We start from the raw sequence: 22231 nt of genomic DNA, 5'->3' as shown, positions 1-22231 counted from the left end.
GTCATAGAAACACTTGATGAGTGTAAACGCATGTAAATGTGTCTAAACTCCTGGTAATGATAGGCGAGTTCAGCACCTGAGTCTTCATTTATTTCAATGGACATAATAAATGATTTATTCTGCCAATGACAGGAAAATGCCCAAATGCTTGACACAGGTAAATGCTGCTCAATACATGACATACATTTACAATCTTAAGGATTTTTCTCAAGTCATCTTCCAGGACGGCACACCTGAGAGATGAGAGGCTCCTCCCTACAGGAAACACAATCAATCGACAGCTGTTTTAAGTCCCCACCCTTCCCCTTGATCCTCAGTTTTTGATTGTGTTTCTCCCTACACAGCGAAACTGTTTGTTTTTTTTCCAAATGACCCGAAGCCTGGGGCTGGTGGTCTCCCCCTGGGAGCCGGACCACAAGCCTGGGAAGCCTCTGGGTCTGGTAGGATATTCTTGTCCTTCCTGGGGGGTTCCCCTATCTTTTTTCCTCAGGGCGGGCAGCAGAAATTGGAAGAGCCCCCCTGAGAGCTGAAGGACCCTGGGTACAGTGGTGTACCCAGAACTTCAGGGGCCATTATCCTGTCTCCCCCTCCTTACCTGTACAGGTGGCTGTTCAGACGGGGGTGCTGGCCATCGGTTCTTTCCAGGGGGATCTTGTCCCCGACTCCTGGGTCCCCGGTAGCTCGCGTGGGCTGCCGGAGAGGGCGTGGCAACAAGCACCCGCGTCATTTTCAAACTTCGGGAAAATGGCAGCGGCGTTCTTACCCAGGAGGGAAGGCTGAGAGTCAGTAGGAGCAGGCGCCCACATCCTCCTTTCTCTAGAGCGAGGAGGCACCAGTTTACTACGGTGGATGTCTGCCTTAACCACCTCAGATATGAAGATGGGAATGAGGAATGGAAGGCATTGCCCCCCCCCCATGTATATAGACTGACTGGTACAGTGCAGGACACAGCCTAACCTAGCACCTCCCTATGGGGACAGCAGTTGGGGGGGGGAGCACTTTGGCGGCTATCTTCCTTGCGTGTGGACCATAAGGATGGAAAAGCAAGCCCGCTGGCTGTGGCAAAAAGAGGAAGACGACAACAGTGAGTACTTTACTTTCCTTTTGCCGTGGGAATTTAGCTGCAAAATCCCCAATTCCAGCCAGAGGGTTCCTGGGCATTTGAGATCTCACCTGGGGTCTGGATTCAAATAGCCCTTAAGCTTCTGCTAAAAACACCAGCTGCAGCCCCTCTTACATAAGAGAAGCTGTATGGTGGAAAGGTGGTGCAGAGGAACGAGTGTGCCTAAACCACCTCAGATGAGAAAGAGGTATGTAGGCCATTGCTCCCCCTTCCCTGTGTATATACTGACTGGTGCAGTGCAGAACTTGGGGTCGGGATACAAATAGCGCAGACGCCACTGTTAAAACCACCAGCCACAGCTCCCTCTTACAGCAGAGACACTGTGGTTATCGCAGCAGTAGGTTGCCAGCCTCTCCCTACATGCCCAGTTGTGGTACATTTAGTAGGGATGAATATAGCGTACAGAGGGGACCTGGTAGATACAAAGTTACTTACAGGCCAGGTATACCACTGAACAAGTTATTAATTGGGCAGTGGTTGGTGGATTCAGAAGCTCCCCTGGTCAGCAGGTGCACTAGGTTACCGGCCCTATTAGCCCAGCTGCTAGGAATCTGAAGTTGCTTCACAATGTTTAAAAGCTGACCTAACATTCAAGGATGGGCAGAGACCAAGCTACTGTGTGGCACAGTAGGGGTTCCCTTGTCACAAATCCTCCTTTTGGGGGTTGCCTGCTATAGTTAACTTTCATAAGCTCCAACCTCCCACTCCACCTTTACACTGTGTTTATATTATAGTGTAGGAGGTAAGAAGAAACTTTTTTGTTGGTTTGGGCTACAATCCACTCAGTGGCAGATCTAAAGTCGATTCACCATAGATCGCTCCCTACATCCTTTTAATTGAGGATTTTCTGTGCAAACCTATGCAAGAGCTACATAATTGCTTGTTTGAAGCCTGCAAATAGCTATTTACCTCCCAGGCTAAACTGGTAACCACCTCTTCTAGAGAGGTCTTAAATTGGTCTCTAGGGCTGGGCTCATTGAGACTTTAGTTGCTAATCAGCACCACCTGGATATGTGCTGGCTAGCGTTTGCTCAGTCTATGGAGGTAAGGTAGGACAACAACTACTACTAATAGTAGGGTGTCCAACCATTTTAGGATCTGTTCCTTCTCTGGTGGTGAAGGTTTAGTATCTACAGCCCAGGCTATGCCTATGAAATAAATTGCCTGTTGGTTATTTCATAAAGGGATAGACCATGACTCCTCATTGGCTGCACACCAGTAGACCTCAGTAGTGAAGGTTTGTCCTTGCTGGGATGTTTTTGTGGCACAGCAGAAATACACATTGAGATTTGTGACATCTCTGCTTAATAAGGACTATATTGCTGTACATCAGAAGTGCACTGCACTGAAGCTTGTTTGCTGTCCTTTATATACTAAAGGTACTTCTTTGTTTGGCTACAGATCAGAAAAATACAACAGTGAAGGTGGTCTGTACTTTCTGGTTTTGTGTTGCACAGCAGAAATGCACATCATTGAGTCTGGTGACATCTCTGCTCATAATGGTTATATTGCTGCACATCAGACATACACAAGATTGAGGGGCTTTGTGTCCTGTTTTACTGCCTTGTTGGTTACTTATCAGAAAGGCAGCAGTGAAGTCTGATGGTCCTGATTTGCGTGGCGCTGTGCTGATTCAGACAGTGCTATTAACAGCAATGGCTGCCGAGTTTAAACATGCGATTTGACATGTTGAGTCGCATGACAAATCATTTCAATATGGATGTGCTATCTCTATTCATAGTGTTTTATTGTTGCACATCAGATTTATACAGCATTAAGGTCTGTGAGGTTTTTGTGTCCTGTATTACTGCCTTATCAGAAAGGTGAAAATTGATGGTTCGAATTTGTTGGGCTACATAGCAGAAATACAAATTGAACCCCTGCCAGGTGTAGTACATATACTGCCTTTGGTAATCCATGTAGCACCACAAAGTGGTGTTGTGCTGATTTTAGCTATGCGATTTGACATGTTGAGTCGCAAGACCAAATCGCTTCAATATGGATGTGCTATCTCTATTCAGAATTGTTATATTGTTGCACATCAGACATATACAAGATTGAAGGTTGTCTGTCCTTTTATGTCTTGCATATACTGCCCTATTGGCTGCATATCAGAAAGGACACAGCAGTGAAGGTTGCTTGTCTTTTTCTGATTTTGTTTTTGCTGCTCAGCTGAGAGACACATTGAGGATGGTGGCATCTCTGCTCAGTATTGGTATATTACTACACATCAGACATACACAAAGATTGAATGTTTGTGTCCTGTATGTCCTTTATTTACTGCCTTATCGTTTGTATATCAGGCTAAGCAGTGTTTCTCATGGATCTACCTTTCTGCATCTTAGGGATACACAGCAGGGGTTTGTTGGCTGCAATCCTCCAGGGAGTCACAGCATTGGGGACCCCTTACTTGTTCGACCTGAAAATTGCTATTTGTTTTTTTCCCTGCGACCTGTGTAATCTTGAGGTCTGTGGATCCAGGAATCAGGGACTGCTGGTGTCGCACAGACACACATGGTACCCATTGGAAGCCATAGTATATGACTTCTCATGCGTCTTGCAGTCCCAAGTCGCAGGTTGGGTCGCACGGGTGTGGGAACCCTAAACTTATCTGTCCCTTCTGATTGAGGTTTTGCTACACAGCAGGAATACTCATCATGGTGTTATTGTTTTATTTTGCAGCAGACCAGAAAGATTGCAGCTGTAAAGGCTGTCTGTCTTTTTCCTCAGTGTCTGCTTTTATGTTGTTGCAGAGCAGAAATACTCAAGATTGAAGCTTGTTGGTGCTTTCTGTTTCAGAAAAACACAATGCTGCAGGTTGCTTGTGTCCTTTCTCAGTGTTGGTTCTATCTGAACTACACTACAGAAGTGCATGACAGAAAGGATTGTCTTGTGTTCCATATTTTTCCCTGTGGCATAGCAGAAATGCACAACACGGGGGTTGGTGTTCATATTAATCTTATAACTGTGGTGGTTGTCAGAAATACACAACATAGAAGTTTGGGTCTTTCTGTCTTTATAGCCTTGTTTTGCTGTATATAGGTAAAGCACAACAGTAAAGGGGGTTCCTGTCCTTTCCGTATTTATATATCAGTTATGACCTAGCTAGCTGCACTAAAGGAATACGCAGCATTTAGGGTTGGCTTGAGTCTTAATGTTTTTACGTCTTGGCAGCACATCAGAAAACCAGACTATGAGGACTGTTTGTCTACGTTGAGGTTCAGATTTGGGTCTCTTCCCATATTTGATATATTAGTTTAGCTAGTCACACTCAGGCACACAACATTGTTGTCTATGCTTGTGTCCTTTCTGTCTAAATCTATTGTGCCGTGCCCACAATCTATGATCATTTTATTTGTGATATTAATAATGCATGTATCACCTTTTTGTATTTCAGCCTTCTTTTCCATGGAGGGGCCAGGAGTTCGGGCTGCAGCTGCCACATGTCAGAAAACCTTGACCACTTGCATTCAGGGATGCCAGAACCATTTCCTAGGGTTGAAGCCCTGTAGGGTTATGGGACACTGGAGGAAGGGGATAATGAATCGCCCTGTTTAGTAAGAACTTGGAGAGTTCTGTTCAGAGGAGTATTAGGGCCTGAGGATGAAGTATAAAGATGTATACCCGATCGAATAGGTTTCGGCTCGGTGCATGGCCTTCATTTTGCCTTTTTAGCAAAACTAGACATAGCAATATGGGTAGTCTACTCCTGCTAGGGACTTTAATCTCCTGAAGAAGGCTCTCAGGCGTAAGTAAGGACATAGATTGGGCGTGCCTTAAACCCAGGGTTCAAGCTTCTGTTAATCTATTTCCCTTAAGTAGGCTTCCCTTTAGTCTTTTGCTGACATAAAGATAAAAGGGAAGCAGTTTTATTTCCCTCAACAGGATAGTGTTAAGACAGGCCCTCTTATTGATTAATGTAGTGTCCTTGTCTTACACAGGTCTCTTATTTATCTTTTTAGTGGTTCTAAGTAGCACCTACATGCATAATAGGCCATGGTTGTTAGATGTGTGAGATAGGCAACATTGCTAACCTACAAGTTTAACATGTTTTCTGATTCCATTTTTAAGAGCCCATTTCACCTAGATACTGCATCTGAAGCGGAAAAGGCAGGAACATCTGTGGAGCAGACCTGCAGATCAGCCGCATGATCCAGCTAACATGCCTTCATCAAGCATATGAGCGTATGGAGTGGAGGTAAAGCTCACTGCAGAGCAAAGGTTCGCCAAGAGGGTTTTGCAGTGGCCCCACCCTAAGGTAGGCCTGAGGTACTTGTTTATCCTCTCAGGTGTGCCGTCCTGGAAGATGACTTGAGAAAAGTACCAGTTACTTACCGGTAACTGTCTTTCTGGGAAATCTTCCAGGACGGCAGGCCTACTTCCCGCCCGTTGGAGGAGGGAAAATTCTAGAACACTAGAAGGTGAGTACCTATGAGGAATGATTTCCCTTGTGAACCTGGTTCAGGAGTTACTTCTCTACAAACTGAGGATCAAGGGGAAGGGTGGGGACTTAAAACAGCTGTCGATTGATTGTGTTTCCTGTAGGGAGGAGCCTCTCATCTCTCAGGTGTGCCGTCCTGGAAGATTTCCCAGAAAGACAGTTACCGGTAAGTAACTGGTACTTTTTTGGCTAAAATGCTGCCAGGAGGACGACTTCTAGGAGAGATGAGAAAACATCCAGTGTGCCCGAGGCCTTGGAGATGACACATTTTATTTTGTTTTTAATTCAGATATTTTATTTCTTTATTTCATATCCAACTTTAACCACTTACTGACCATGCTATAGCCAAATGAATGCTAGTTCTGGGAGGCCGTCATATGACAGCTCCCCCATGGTTCCCCTTAAAATCCATACCAGACCTAAGGGCCTGTATGCTCCCGGAGGGGGAACCCATGACAGTTTTTTATTTAAAATATGGTGTGGAGTTCCCTCTCGAAAGCTGATTATTCTGTGAGAGGTGACATTGTCGCCTCAATATAGATGGAGATCCGACTTGGAGGCGACTTCCATTGAAATCAATGGGTACCAGTCACCTAGAAGTCGGATAGAAGTAGTACACGAACCTTTTCTGAAGTCGGAGCGACTTCAGTAGTGTGCATTAAGACGGCTCTCATTCACTTACATTATTTTTTACATGTAGCACGACTTGAGGCAACTTGAAGTCGGATCCAAAGTTGCCCCTGTGTGAATGGAGTCTGAGTGTCTCAAGAAATGAGATAGGCCCTCAGTACATCAGATGTGATCAATTTTCAGTGATCGGCACCAATGAAGACTCTATAACCTTCACAAAGACCAAATAATATCCACTGAATTGGGTTATTTTTTACCAAAGATATGGAGCAGGATTCATTTGTTGTCAAAATGTATTAAGAAAACTACTAATTTGCAAAATTGTATAACAGAAATTAAGAAAAATGCATTTTGTTACAAAATGTTTGGTCTTTTTTTTTATTTATAGTGCAAAAAATAGAAACCCAGTGCTGATTAAATACCACCAAAAGAAAACTCAATTTGTGTGGGAAAAAGGCAAAAATGTCCTATGGGTACAATATTGTGTGACTGAGTAATTGTCATTCAAAGTGTGAGCAGTGAAAGTTGAAAATTGGCCTGGGCAGGAAGGGGGTGAAAGTGCCCGGTGGGAGAGGGTTAAATAAATTGGCGATATGTAGAGACAAACATGATATAAAATATTTCTCCATTATTATTATTTGATTTATCTAGTTTGGACAGAACAGTCCAGGATTGGATATTTATAGACAATCTGTAGAAGAAGAGAAGAATGTTACCAGAAGAAAATGAATTTCTCCCCCAGAAATAGGGATGAGCTTTGAGTTCGAGTTGAACATTGCCTGTTCACCAAACAGGGAACAATTTGGGGTGTTCACAGCAAATTTAAAAAGCCGGGAACACCCTGTACAAGTCCATGGGAGAAATCTAAAGTGATCATTTTAAAGGCTAATATGCAAGATACAAATATACAGGTTTCTGTTACATCAGAGGGGGGCGGGGTCACCCACACCTCATTGGGGAAGCCAGGCTTCCTCACTTGCATCAGAGGGGGGTGGGGTCAGGTGATGGATGGCCCCGCCCTCCTCATATAAGAAATGTCAGGCTGCCGGGATCCCGCAGTGTCTCCACCAGTGGAGACATAGGAAGGATGGATGGACTGCGCTACGCTGGATGGAGAGATCACCCATCGCTGGACCCTGGAGAGATGATCATCCGTCATTGGATAGCAAGAGTGGATTACCACCGCTGGAATCTTTTTTTTATTCTTTTTTATTTTTAATAAAGGACTTTTTCAAAGGTGTGTTTGTCTTTAACATTCTTTTACACTTTCTTTGTGAAATGGTAGGGGTACTTTTGTACCCCCTTTCCATTACCATTTCAAACAGGGGGTGGGATCTGGGGGTCCCCTTGTTAAAGGGGGCTTCCAGATTCTGATAAGCCCCCCGCCCGCAGACCCCCACAACCACCGGCCAGGGTTGTGGGGGATGAGGCCCTTGTCCTCATCAACATGGGGACAAGGTGCTTTGAGGGGTCTGTGACCCCCAAAGCATCATCCCAATGTTGAGGCCATCTGGTACGGTTTAGGAGGGGGGGCACTCTCTCATCCCCCCTCTTTTCCTGCGGCTTGCCAGGTTGCGTGCTCGGATAAAGGGTCTGGTATGGATTTTTAGGGGGAGCTCCATGCCATGTTTTTTAAAATTTGGCATGGAGTTCTCCTTAAAATTCATACCAGATCCTTTGGTATGGATATTTAGGGGGAACCTCACGTAATTTTTTTTTTAAAGAATTGACACGGGGTTCCCCTTAATATACATACCAGACCTGAAGGGCCTGGTAATTGAATTTGGGGGAACCCCATGCTTTTTTGTTTTTATTAATGTCTTTTCTGTATTATGGGGAGCCGACAATTCATTAGCCGTGAGTGATTTTAAATTACTTTTTCTCCTGCAGAAATGACATTTTGTGCAGGGATAGTTCTCAGTACGGGAAACATGCGCCCCTTCACAGGCATACTATAGACACCCCTCATGTACAAAATTTAAAGGAATATTACACTTTTATTGTTTCACTTTAAGCATTATTAAAATCACTGCTCCGAAAAAACTGCCCTTTTTAAAAAAACATTTTTTGCATTGATCCATGTCCCCTGGGGCAGGACCCGGGTCCCCAAACACTTTTTAGGACAATAACTTGCATATTAGCCTTTAAAATTAGCACTTTAGATTGTGAACGTTCGAGTCTCATAGACTTTAATAGGGTTCTAAAGTTTACACGAAGTTTAGGTCTGTTGTGAACCAAACCGGGGGGTGTTCGGCTCATCCTTACACAGGAATGAATGTAACTATTCTCTGCATGAATGGAACTCATTTCTCTTTATTGGAATCATTAATATGAGATCACTTTATAAAAGACGATCGATCATCTACACTATTGGAGGATTTCTCTTTTTGTGGATCCCAATTACTAAATGTGACATGAGAAGTGGATGAGGTGGTGTGATCCATTCATTATTCCTGTATGGGGATTGGACCATACACACTCACACTGACCTCTAGGCTTTCACCTCCAACCTTCTGCTAAGTCTTGGATTCAGTTGTAGGGGATTCACTTTGATGGTCACAGAAGTCTCACTCATGTTGTGGAAACTTCATCGACTAAAAGTGACACCATTGTACTTTGGGATTTCCTTTGAACATCATGGTGGAGGATTTGATCTTATGGTGTGGAGAAGATTTTATTATTACCGTTTTTTTTTTTTACTTTTTTTTTTTAAATTTGTACTAATATTTCTGCACTAATTTTATATATGCTGATTATAAATTCTCTTCATTAGTTATCAGTGAAATAGTCTCCATACCATTGTTATATATACACTTATAGGGAGTTTTGTGATGAGGAGTCTCACTTTTATTGTTATATTTTCACATTTATATTGTGTGAATGTTATATACTAGTGCTGCAGTCTTCCATATTATACTAGATGTACGTATTTATCAGCGTATAACACGCACATTCATTTTAAGAAGGAAGTTGCAGGAAAAAAACATAAATTTAAATAAGGAACGTTGAAGCAAAATAAGGGTCAGTGCCCCACCATTGCCATCCATGCAGCCTGATCGATGCCCATCTGCAGCCTAGAGGGGACAGGGAGGGGGGCGGGACGAGCACCGACAGATTACATACAGTGAGAATCTCCTATGATAGACAGAACAGTGGTCCAATGGTGGCCCAGGAGACGGGACTTCCTATTACAGAGGCCACCAAGTAAATAGATTTGCACTGTATATAATCTGATGGCTCTCGTCCCACCCCCTCCCTGTCCCTTTCATGGTGAAAAAGTGAGTGTTATACGCCAATCAATACAGTAATAATTCCACCAATAGTGATCAGATGTAACAATTTCATTCACTACAAAAATATACTTTCTTGATCATACATCACGGGACACAGGAGCTTCATTACATAGTGGGTTATATAGGCACCTCTGGTGATTGGACACTGGTTGACCCTAATTAAGGAGAATTCCTCCCCTATATAACCCCTCCCATCCGGGAGGCACCTCAGTTTTTTCGCCAGTGTCTGGTCGATGGTCACGTAAAACTTAGCTCTATGCGGGTCCCGGCGAGGGCCGAAGGGCTACAACAAACCGGATCCATACCTCGGGCCGATATTTGACTCCCAAGATGGTATGGTACCCGGGCCTCGTTTGCCGAAGACACGAGGTTTTGCCTGTAAGTCCTCTCCATTGGAAGACTGGACTCTGGGACAACCAGACTTGGGGTACTGTTGACTCAGGGCGCCCGTAAGTTTCTGGCAGAGTTTTTTACAAGGCCCAGGTAGGAGGATCTTTTCGTAAGAACCCCAGATACGCCTGAAGGTTGGCTAACAATACCCGCCGTGATGGGTGAAGGCTGGAATTGGTCTGAACACAGCAATTCCTGCGGCGGGGAACAGGTAGGGGAAGTCATCCTATATATTTAATATATGAATGGATTTCTTCACTGTGAGTAGTTGTATGTCTTACCTGGTTTCCACCACTAGATGGAGTAAGAGCAGCCTGATGCATACTTACATGCCTTTCAATACTAACACGCTCAGTGAAGTGCCTGGTTCTCCAGCTCTCACGTCTCCTTGCAGTCCCTGCCACAATAAAGGTAAAAAAGGGGTCCCACACAGATCAGGGGGTCCCAGGTCACTCCTTTTGGGTTCTCCTCCTCCCCCCCGGATCCCGCGGTCCTCGTGCACGCGCGCGGGCGCGTGCACGTGCGCCGGGCGCGCTCCCGGCCTATTGGGGAAAGGGGGGGGGGTGTGGTTGCCAGCTGTGCACAATCAGGTGCTCTATGCTGTAATGCAGGCGCCAAAACGGCCGTTTTAAAAGCCCAGAGCGTCAGGGGACTGTAAGGTGAGGCACAGGAGCTGTGGGCTGTAAGCATCCGTGGGATTGGATCCAGGCAAACCCTAAGACACCTACTCGGCATCATATTGTGCAGTTAAGCTAATATTGATTTATTGTGAGACTTTAAGCACAAATAAGTGATTGCATTTTACATTAGTAACTCTGCTTTGTAGCTCAGTACTATGTCTCCTCGTAAGAGGGTTTCAGGGGCAGGTAACAAAAGCACTGGCAAATCACCGCCTAGGTCCAGGGGTTCCAAGGGTGCATGCAGGTTACCATCCCCCTCTGCAAGAGTGGAGCCTGCATCTCAAGACGAGTCAGTGCCCCTTTCAGGCTTTGCAGCCTCTCCTAATGTCGCAGCCCCGGTCTATGTCACTGAGGACTCCCTTAGGGCTTCATTGGAGAGTTTTGAAGGGAGGATAATGAATTTTATTTCTGCTTCCCTAAAAGATAGCAGAAAAAGGGGTAGATCCCCTCCCTCTGCTGAAATCCCTCTCTCAGACAGTTGCTCTGAAAATGAGGAGAGATCCCTATCTTTAGAAAGGGATCATGAGCAGTCGGATCAGTCAGAGGATGAGGAGCTAGTCCCCTCCTCCCAGGCACTCAGAAAGCAGGTGCAGTATTACACTGAATTGGTGCGTACCACGTTCAGAATGCCGCCTGCTGAAGTCGCTACATCCTCTGTCTCTTCCCTGGAAGTCAGGAAAGCCCCACAGACTGCCTGTTCCTTCCCAATTCATCCTTTAATGGCTGACTTGATGTATGAGGACTGGGGACATCCCGATAAACTGTTTACTCCTCCCAAGAGGTTTTCTATGAATTATCCCGTGGAGGAAAGTTTCACCAAGAAATGGGGGGCCCCATCTGTTGATGCGGCTATCTCTTGTGTGAATAAAAACCTAACTTGTCCTTTGGATAATGCGCAGGTATTTAAGGATCCAGCTGACAAAAGGCTGGAAACCTTGTTAAAAGCCTCCTTTTCCATGGCCGGCGCTGTGGTGCAACCTACAGTCGCAGCCGTAGGATTGTGTCAGTTTCTTAAGGAACAGGTCAAACAAATGTTTGAACTCCTCCCCAGCGAGGAAGTAGTGAAATATGCAGAGATGCCTCACATCTTATGTTTCATAATTGATGCGATTTTGGATTCTGTCCAACAAGCATCCCGCTTGTCCCTTATGTTGGTACACATGCGTAGGGCTCTATGGCTAAAAAATTGGGCCGCTGAGATGTCATGCAAAAAGCATTTGGCTGGGTTCCCATTTAAAGGGGAACGTTTGTTTGGAGAGGAACTAGATAAATTCATCCAAAATATCTCAGGAGGTAAATCTACACTCCTTCCAGTCAAGAAGAGTAAGCGTCCCTCATTCAGGCGTACTCTTTCTCCCGAAGCGTCAAGCTCTAAACAGTGGCGACGGCCTTCCCAGCCCTCCGCTGCTAGAAAGCCTCAGGGCCGAGCCCAGGGACAGAAAAAGACTTGGGGGCGGAAGCCTGCCAAGCAAACCTCCAAGACCTCCTTGTGAAGGGGCGCCCCCGCTCGGCCGAGTGGGGGGAAGGCTCCTGCAGTTTGCAGGCGCCTGGCGGGAGGAGATTCAGGACAAATGGGTGATCTCTTCGGTATCTCTGGGCTACAGGCTAGAATTTCAGAAGATTCCACCCTTTCGTTTTCTAAGGTCAAGGATCCCCAAGGATCCAATAGAGCGGAAATCGCTACTCCTGGCCTTAGATCAGTTACTATCCCAAGGTGTGATAGTAGAGGTGAGCCCGAAAGATCAGGGTTCAGGTTTTTATTCGAATCTCTTCACTGTCCCAAAACCAAACGGAAGTGTCAGACCTATCTTGGATCTGAGAGACTTGAACCGGTTTCTACACATCCAGACCTTCCGGATGCAGTCTATACGCACTGTGGTTTCCTCCCTGCAGGGAGGAGAATTCATGGCATCAATAGATATCAGAGATGCATATCTCCACGTGCCAATATTTCCCGCGCACCAGAAGTTCCTAAGGTTCGCGGTAGAGCAACGCCACTTTCAATTTGTGGCCCTGCCATTCGGCCTAGCCACGGCCCCCCGAGTCTTCACGAAGATTCTAGACCCTCTCTTAGCAACTTTAAGAGTTCAGGGCATAGCCGTCATGGCTTACCTAGACGACTTGCTTCTCGTAGAGAGAACTATAACGAGCCTAAGTCGCAGCGTCACCAGTACGCTAGAACATCTGGGCCGCCTAGGTTGGATTATAAACCTAGAAAAGTCGTCTCTGCAACCGACCACCAGGTTGGATTACCTGGGTCTCATTATCGACACCGCTCAGGGCAGGGTGTTCCTTCCAGGGCCAAAGGCCTTGGCCATTGGAGATCTGGTGCGCCTAGTTCTGGGCAGAAGATCTCCCTCTATTCGTCTATGTATGAGACTATTGGGAAAGATGGTCGCCTCATTCGAGGCCGTCCCATTTGCCCAGTTCCACTCAAGGCCCCTGCAAAGATGCATCCTTGCGATTTGGAACAGGAAGCCCCAATCCCTGGATCTTCCTATGCGTTTATCCCCCCGGGCACACAAGAGTCTGGTTTGGTGGTTACAAACCAGAAATTTGCTAAAAGGCAAAACATTTCTTCCCCTCTCATGGAAGATTGTCACAACGGATGCCAGCCTGACAGGCTGGGGAGCCGTATTAGAGGGAACATGCTCGCAGGGAAAATGGTCTGCGACCGAAAGTCTGTTGCCCATAAATATCCTAGAGATTCGGGCAGTTTACATGGCACTCAGAGAGTGGTCTCACAGACTGCGAGGCTTCCCGGTTCGGATTCAGTCCGACAATGCCACCGCGGTGGCTTATATCAATCACCAGGGCGGTACCAGAAGTCTGGTGGCCCAAAACGAGGTGAATCGCATACTTGTCTGGGCAGAAGAGCATGTTCCGTGCCTCTCTGCAGTCTTCATCCCAGGAGTGGAGAATTGGCAGGCGGATTATCTCAGCCGCCAGCAGTTGTGCCCAGGAGAATGGGCTCTGCACCCCGATGTGTTTCGAGACATATGTTACAAATGGGGCACTCCAGACGTGGATCTTTTTGCGTCCAGATTCAACAGGAAACTGGACAACTTTGTGTCAAGGACAAGAGATGCACTTGCTCAGGGGTCAGATGCTCTGACGGTTCCCTGGAATCAGTACAATCTGATCTATGCCTTCCCCCCGAACCCGCTACTGTCACGGTTCCTGGGAAGGGTCAAGAGGGAGGCGAAGTCGGTCCTTCTAGTGGCCCCGGCTTGGCCCAGGCGACCATGGTTCGCAGAAATCATGAAGCTAGCAGTGGGCAGGCCATGGACCCTCCCCCTCCGGCCAGATCTGCTCTCGCAGGGCCCAATTTACCATCCTGCTTTACGCAGTCTGAATTTGACGGTCTGGCTGCTGAGACCCACATTTTAAAAGACCGTGGTCTTTCGGGGCCAGTCCTTTCCACTCTGGTCAATGCCAGAAAGCCGGCCTCCAGGCGTATCTATTACAAGATCTGGAGGGCATATGTTTCCTGGTGTGAACCCAGGAGATGGCATCCCAGAAGGTATGTCATTAGCAGAATCTTGGCCTTTCTCCAATCAGGCCTTGAATTGAATTTGGCCATAAGCACCATCAAGGTGCAGATTTCGGCCCTGTCGGTCTTTTTTCAAAGACCGCTTGCATCACATTCCCTGATACGGGCCTTTATCCAGGGGGCTATGCGGATGAGACCGCCAGTCAGACCTCCGGTATGCCCATGGGATCTGAATTTGGTTCTCTCGGCCTTAGTAGCCCAACCATTTGAACCTTTGCATCTTGCTTCGTTAGTCCTCTTGACAAAGAAGCTAGTCTTCCTAGTAGCCATATCCACGGCTAGAAGGGTATCAGAATTGGCAGCTCTTTCTTGTAAAGAGCCCTATCTAATTATCCATAAGGACCGGGTGGTTATGCGTCCCAACAGGTCCTTTCTACCTAAGGTGGTTTCAGGTTTTCATCTGAATCAAGATATAATCCTACCATCCTTTTTTCCAAATCCTCAGTCCATAGAGGAAGAATCCTTACACACTTTAGATGTGGTTAGAGCAATCAGTCTTTATCTTCAAGCAACTGCTCAGATAAGAAAAACTGACTGCTTATTTATTCTGCCAGAAGGCCCTAGAAGGGGTCAGGCAGCGTCAAAGTCCACTCTCTCGAGATGGATCAGACAGGTTATTTCTCAGGCCTATAGCTTAAAGGGGAAGATTCCTCCTTTTCAGGTGAAAGCGCACTCTACTAGGGCTGTCAGTGCTTCTTGGGCAGTGCATCACCAGGCCTCCCTGGCTCAGATCTGTAAGGCTGCGACTTGGTCATCAATCCACACATTCACCAGATTCTATCAGGTGGATGTCAGAGGGCAAGAGGATATCGCCTTCGGGCGCAGTGTACTGCAGGCTGCAGTTTAGGTCCTCAGGTCCCTGGCGGTCTATGCTTATGATCTGTGTCTCCCTCCCCTCAACCTGAGCATTGCTTTGGGACATCCCACTATGTAATGAAGCTCCTGTGTCCCGTGATGTATGATCAAGAAAATGGGATTTTTATATACAGCTTACCTGTAAAATCCTTTTCTTGAGAGTACATCACGGGACACAGGGCTCCCGCCCCTCTTGGGTTTTACGTGGTTCTTATTGCTTTGCTACAAAACTGAGGTGCCTCCCGGATGGGAGGGGTTATATAGGGGAGGAATTCTCCTTAATTAGGGTCAACCAGTGTCCAATCACCAGAGGTGCCTATATAACCCACTATGTAATGAAGCTCCTGTGTCCCGTGATGTACTCTCAAGAAAAGGATTTTACAGGTAAGCTGTATATAAAAATCCCATTTTCATACATGTGAGCAAGGGCAGATCTCCTGCAACCTATTCACAGCTACTTCCATCTATATAACTTATAATATGCAAAAATAAATAAACATGAAGAGCAACACAGTTATCTTAAAAAAATTGAAAACATCAAGAGAAAAATTATAAAGGTAAAAAAGCAGATTTTCTTCAAGCCATTCACCACTACTTCCATCTCCAATCACCATACAGTGACTTGTGCAGTAGCAGAAATAATAGGTCCCAGAGATTCATCCAGATGGTTTAAATCAATGCTGATCAATTGTGACCTCTTTGCAGCAACTTCAGTCAACCTCCCCCACACCAGTGAGCAAACAGTTCACTTACCAAAAGGTTTGTCCCCACAAGCAAGGCCCAGACACGCTTGTTTATATCCTTCCAGCAACGCCACTCTGCTCAAGCCGGCTTCTGATGAGAACAGACTGTGCCACAGAATGTCAGACCTCCAGGTAGTATCTCCAATATCACCCGAGGTATCCAGACAATGGCCGCAATCACATTACATAGAAAAGAGAAAGCCTCCATAGTGCATAATCCTTAAATATATATAGAATCACAGATTGTACACTTCCATCATATACACGAGTATACACAGAACTCAGAGCACACACCGCTCCGGACTGCAGCCGTGTATGATGGAGTCCAGGCAGTGACATGGAGGCTTTTTCCTTTCTATGTAATGTGATGGCGACCATTGTCTGGACACCTCGGGTGATATTGTATTTTTGCACATTATATGTTATACACTGAAGTAGCTGTGAATAGGTTGGAGGAGATCTGCCCTTCCTGACATGTATAAAAGTGCATTTTTGTAGTGGATTTACTTTTTATTATTGATCACTATTGGTGGAGTTATCACATCTACATTAGAAGTGTTGATATTCGGACACATTGCAGGTTGCAGATTTCACATTTGTCTCATCACACATTGTGTCACTAAGTGTAGGGCTCTATACATAGAATTATATTATACTATTTGTACTTCTATATCAGACTTCCTGCTGGCGGCTGGTTTTCATTCATTAGATTTTCACAAAGTTGTTCATATTTTTTAGTGCAGATATTTCATTTTTATATCCAGCTTTAGAGAACTGTCTGACATTGGTGATATAAAGAGACAACCAGGAGATGAAATATATCTCCATTATTATTATTTAATTTATATAGTTTATACATACACTATATTACCAAAATTATTGGGACACCGGCCTTTACAAGCACATGAACTTTAATGGCATCTCAGTCTTAAGCCTCGTACACACCATCAGATTTTCTGATGACCGTTCGTCTGTTTTTTGTGGCATGCTAGTCTCATATGGAAAGTGAAGAGGTTACTCACCATACGAAAATTCTCGTCTGACAGAATACAACTTCAGAAGTGATGTAATGTGTTGAATAGTTTTGTATGTATTCTTTCGTTTCTGAGTTCACGTACGATAAACATTTTATAGTTTGCACATCCAGCTTTCTCAGACAAAAAAAAATCAGAATCAGCTATCGAAAGCACAATACTAATGATCCAAAAATCGTCAGATCATTTTGCCAAAATTTTACTACTGGTTTTCGTATCGTGTGTATGGGCCTTTAGTCCGTAGGGTTCAATATTGAGTTGGCCCACCCTTTGCAGCTATAACAGCTTCTTCTTTCCTGGGAAGACCGTCCACAAGGTTTAGGAGTGTGTCTATGGGATTGTTTGACCATTCTTACAGAAGTGCATTTGTGAGATCATGCACTGATGTTTGAAGAGAAGGCCTGGCTCGCAGTCTCCACTCAAACTCATGCTAAAGGTGTTCTAAATCGGGTTGAGGTCAGGACTCTGTGCAGACCAGTCAAGTTCCTCCACCCCAAACTCGCTCATCTATGTCTTTATAGACCTTGCTTTGTGCACTGCCCCAAATCATTTGGTGAAGGGGGAGTATGGTGTGGGGTTGTTTTTCAGGGGTTGGGCTTGGCCCCTTAGTTCCAGTATAGGGAACTCTTAAGATGTCAGCATACCAAGACAATTTGGAAAATGTCATGCTCCCAACTTTGTGGGAACAGTTTGGGGGTGGCCCCTTCCTATTTCAACATGACTGTGCACCAGTGCCAAAGGCAAGGTCCATAAAGACATGGATGAGTGAGTTTGGGGTGGAGGAACTTGACTAGCCTGCACAGAGTCCTGACCTCAACCTGATAGAACACCTTTGGGATGAGTTAGTGCAGAGGCTGCAAGGCAGGCCTTCTCATCCAACATCAGTGCCTGACCTAACAAATGTGCTTCTGGAAGAATGGTCAAACAGTCCCATAGACACACTCCTAAACTTTGCGGACAGCCTTCCCAGAAGAGCTGAAGCTGTTATAGCTGCAAAGGACGGGCCAACTCAATATTGAACCATACGGACAAAGACTGGGATGCCATTAAAGTTCATGTGCGTGTAAAGGTGGGTGTCCCAATACTTGTGGTAATATAGTGTAACAGTCCAGGATTGGATATTTTGGCTCCATGCACACTGGCTTAAAAAAATTGCTACTACTACAGGAGTTTTGTGTTCTGCCTGTAGAAGCAGCTCCATGTTCTCCTATGTCTCCATACACATTGGGATGATTACAGACATATTTTGACCTCAACATTTAGAGGCAGGGAAAAAAAACCTCTTCTGCTTAGTGTTTCTGATTGGATCTTTCTGGGAGAAAAAATGCAAAAAACTCTCCTAAACTCGTCTAAACTTTGTACAATAAACTCTCTATATGAAAGTTTTTTCTGCCAAGGGAACTGACATTTTTAAGCCCAGTGTGCATGGAGCCTTATGGAGCCTAAAGATGGAATTTGATGACATTCTCATATTTCTATATTATTTATGTGGTTTAGATATAAAACTGTCCCAGAATATTATTGTCTCAGTCAGTCCTGTTATACTCACCGTAATTCCTCTATCCGGCTTGTTGTCAGAGCTTCCATCAGATCCCTGAAATGAGGACCCTCCAGATTGTTCCCATTCAGGTTCAGTGTCCTCAGTGTCTGGTTATTTCTTATTCCAGATGCCAGGTGGGGGCAGGAACTGTCTGTCAGGTGATTATCATCCAATCTGTAGAAGAAGAGAAGAACGTTACCAGAAGAAAATGATTTTCTCCCCCAGGAATGAATGTAACTATTCTCTACATGAATGGAACTCATTTCTCTCATCTCTCTTTAATCATTAATATTAGATCACTTTATAAAACACGATCGATCATCGACACTATTGGAGGATTTCTCTTTTTGTGGACCCCAATTACTAAATGTGACATGAGAAGTGGATGAGGTGGTGGGATCCATTCATTATTCCTGTATGGGGATTGGACCATACACACTCACACTGACCTCTAGGCTTTCACCTCCAACCTTCTGCTAAGTCTTGGATTCAGTTGTGGGGATTCACTTTAATGGTCACAGAAGTCTCACTCATGTTGTGGAAACTTCATTGACTAAAATTGACACCATTGTTATCATATAAATGTACTCACCGAGGCCAAGATGCTGAGAGTGGTCACTGTTGCGACTCGGCGCAGACCACCCCTGAAGGTGGCACAGAGGTTGGTTGCACCAAGAGGCACAAGCTACCAGTAGGACAGTCACTTGCTAGTAGATCAGCAGGTAGCTTGAGCAGAGCTGAAAGGTGATGTCCCGTGGGAAGGTCCAGTAGCAATGGTAGCAAGTCTGTAAGGCAAAGGCAGAATCCAGGAGGCAGGCCAGGGGTCAAACACTGTCCAGATCAGAAGACAACAAGTACCAGGAACGCTGAGACAGAAGGATAATCCAAAGACAAGCCAGGGGTCGAACACAGGAGATAGCAGGTAAGTCCAGATGCAGGCTGAGGGTCAAACACGTTCAGAAAGCGGGAGTCCAAGGTCAAGCCAGAGGTCAGGTCAGGAGAAGATCAGCGAGGTCAATGAGGTAATCCGGGTCACAACGGGTAATACAGATCACAAGAGCAGATGTGGGAATCACAGGAAGCTGAAGACGAACCAGCAGTGTGTTTCGATGACCTCACTTCCTTTATAGGTCAGCGAGGGGTCACATCCTGTGTGTGTGTGCTCGTGCACTTTAGCGCATTCCTATTGCGCATAACTGTGCACCAGAGCGCCTTACCCGTGCGCATCTTATGACAATTGTACTTTGGTATGTCCTTTGAACATCATGGTGGAGGATTTGATCTTATGGTGTGGAGAAGATTTTATTATTACCGTTCTTTATTTGGACATTTTTTGAAAATTTGTACTAATATTGCTGCACTAATTTTATATATGCTGATTATAAATTCTCTTCATTAGTTATCAGTGAAATAGTCTCCATACCATTGTTATATATACACTTATAGGGAGTTTTGTGATGAGGAGTCTCACTTTTATTGTTATATTTTCACATTTATATTGTGTGAATGTTATATACTAGTACTGCAGTCTTCCATATTATACTAGATGTGATAATTCCACCAATAGGGATCAGATATAACAATTATATTCACTACAAAAATACACTTTCATAAATGTAAACAAAGGCAGATCTCCTGCAACCTATTCACAGCTACTTCAATCTATTTAACATATAATATGCAAAAATAAATATACATGAAGAGCTATGAGAGTTATCTAAAAAAATTGCAAACATCAAGAGAAAGTTTATAAAGGTGAAAAGGTAGATTTCCTACAACCCATTCACCACTACTTCCATCTCCAATCACCATACAGTGACTTGTGCAGTAACATAAATAATAAGTCCCAGAGATTCATTCAGATGGTTTAAAGTGGTTGTAAACCCTTACAAACCACTTTGACCTACAGGTAAGCCTTGATTAAGGCTTACCTGTAGGTCCAAGAAATATCTCCTAAACCTATATGGTTTAGGAGATATTTGCCCGAAAACGGGCACCGCTGTCTACGGCGCATGCACCGTAGACAGCGTCGCGCAGGCGCACTGAGCGCGGCATTTCCAAGAATGGAGCTGCCACGCATGTTGACTCCCGTGCGCATGCGCAGGAGTGACGTCATCGCGACTTCGCTGAATGACAGCGGCGGAGCTGCGAGACGCCACCAACAAGATGGATGCGGCGGACTACAGGGGACAGCAGCGACTTCGCTGGCTCCTGTGTCAGGTAAGTGACACATAATGGACTACTATGCGATGCATAGTAGTCCATTATGCTTTGCCTTTGCAGGGAATGAAAGAGGAAGTAAACTCATCAGGGTTTACTTCCTCTTTAAATCAATGCTGATCATCTTCCACCTCTTTGCAGCAACTTCAATTAACCTCCCCCACACCAGTGAGCAAACAGGTCACTTACCAAAAGGTTTGTCCCCACAAGCAAGGCCCAGACACGCTTGTTTATATCCTTCCAGCAGCGCCACTCCGCTCAAGCCGGCTTCCGATGAGAACAGACTGTGCCACGGAATTTCAGACCTCCAGGTAGTATCTCCAATATCACCCGAGGTATCCAGACAATGGCCGCAATCACATTACATAGAAAAGAAAAAGCCTCCATAGTGCATAATCCTTAAATATATATAGAATCACAGATTGTACACTTCCATCATATACACGAGTATACACAGAACTCAGAGCACACACCGCTCTGGACTGCAGCCGTGTATGATGGAGTCCAGGCAGTGACATGGAGGCTTTTTTCTTTCTATGTAATGTGATTGCGGCCATTGTCTGGATACCTCGGATGATATTGTATTTTTGCACATTATATGTTATACAGACTGAAGTAGCTGTGAATAGGTTGGAGGAGATCTGCCCTTCCTCACATGTATGAAAGTGCATTTTTGTAGTGAATTGAATTGTTATTATTGATCACTATTGGTGGAGTTATCACATCTACATTAGAAGTGTTGGTATTCGGACACATTGTAGGTTGCAGATTTCTCATTTGTCTCATCACACATTGTGTCACTAAGTGTAGGGCTCTATACATAGAATTATATTATACTATTTGTACTTCTATATCAGACTTCCTGCTGGCGGCTGGTTTTCATTCATTAGATTTTCATAAAGTTGTTCATGTTTTTTAGTGCAGATATTTAAATTTTTTACATTTTTATATCCAGCTTTAGAGAACTGTCTGATATTGGAGATTTATGTAGTTTAGACATACACTATATAACTAAAAGTATTGGGACGCCTGCCTTTACAAGCACATAATCATTAATGGCATCCCAGCCTTAAACCTCGTACACACGATCATATTTTTGGACGACTGTTCGTCCGTTTTTTGTGACATGCTAGTCTCATATGGAAAGTGAAGAGGTTACTCACCATACGAAAATTCTCATCTGACAGAATACAACTTCAGAAGTGTTGTAATGTGTTGAATAGTTTTGTATGTATTCTTTCGTTCACGTACGATAAAAATGTTATAGTTTGCACATCCAGCTTTCTCAGACAAAAAAAAATCAGAATCGGCTATCGAAAGCACAATACTAATGATCTAAAAATCGGCAGATCGTTTGGGCAAAATTTTACTTCTGATTTTCGTATCGTGTGTATGGGCCTTTAGTCCGTAGGGTTCAATGGTGAGTTGGCCCACCCTTTGCAGCTATAACAGATTCATCTTTTCTGGGAAGACCGGCCACAAGGTTTAGGAGTATGTCTATGGGAATGTTTGACCATTCTTACAGAAGTGCATTTGTGAGATCATGCACTGATGTTGGATGAGAAGGCCTGGCTCAGTCTCCACTCAAATTCATGCTAAAGGTGTTCTATATCGGGTTGAGGTCAGGACTCTGTGCAGACCAGTCAAGTTCCTCCACCCCAAACTCGCTCAACTATGTCTTTATAGACCTTGCTTTGTGCACTGCCCCAAATGATTTGGTGAAGGGGGA

At 44.9% G+C, this 22231-nt stretch overlaps 1 protein-coding gene across 12 annotated transcripts in view; it reads right to left on the bottom strand.

Moving 5' to 3' along the window:
* LOC143942641 (NACHT, LRR and PYD domains-containing protein 12-like) overlaps positions 1-22231 on the bottom strand; it is a 280534-nt gene that overhangs the window by 123589 nt on the left and 134714 nt on the right. The window contains exon 6 of one of the 12 annotated variants that reach the window (XM_077464016.1): positions 18292-18456. The exons of the other annotated variants lie outside the window; for them this stretch is intronic. Coding sequence (XP_077320142.1) covers positions 18292-18456 — 165 coding nt within the window. The remainder of the gene's footprint in view (positions 1-18291; positions 18457-22231) is intronic. 12 annotated transcript variants of the gene reach the window in all.

Source organism: Lithobates pipiens, unplaced genomic scaffold (genome assembly GCF_037356315.1).
Source record: "Lithobates pipiens isolate NorthernLeopardFrog02 unplaced genomic scaffold, aLitPip1_a1.2 Scaffold_30, whole genome shotgun sequence".
Classification (NCBI taxonomy): domain Eukaryota; kingdom Metazoa; phylum Chordata; class Amphibia; order Anura; family Ranidae; genus Lithobates; species Lithobates pipiens.
Note: the sequence above shows the minus strand (reverse complement) of the source record. Positions and strands in the feature narration are given on the sequence as shown.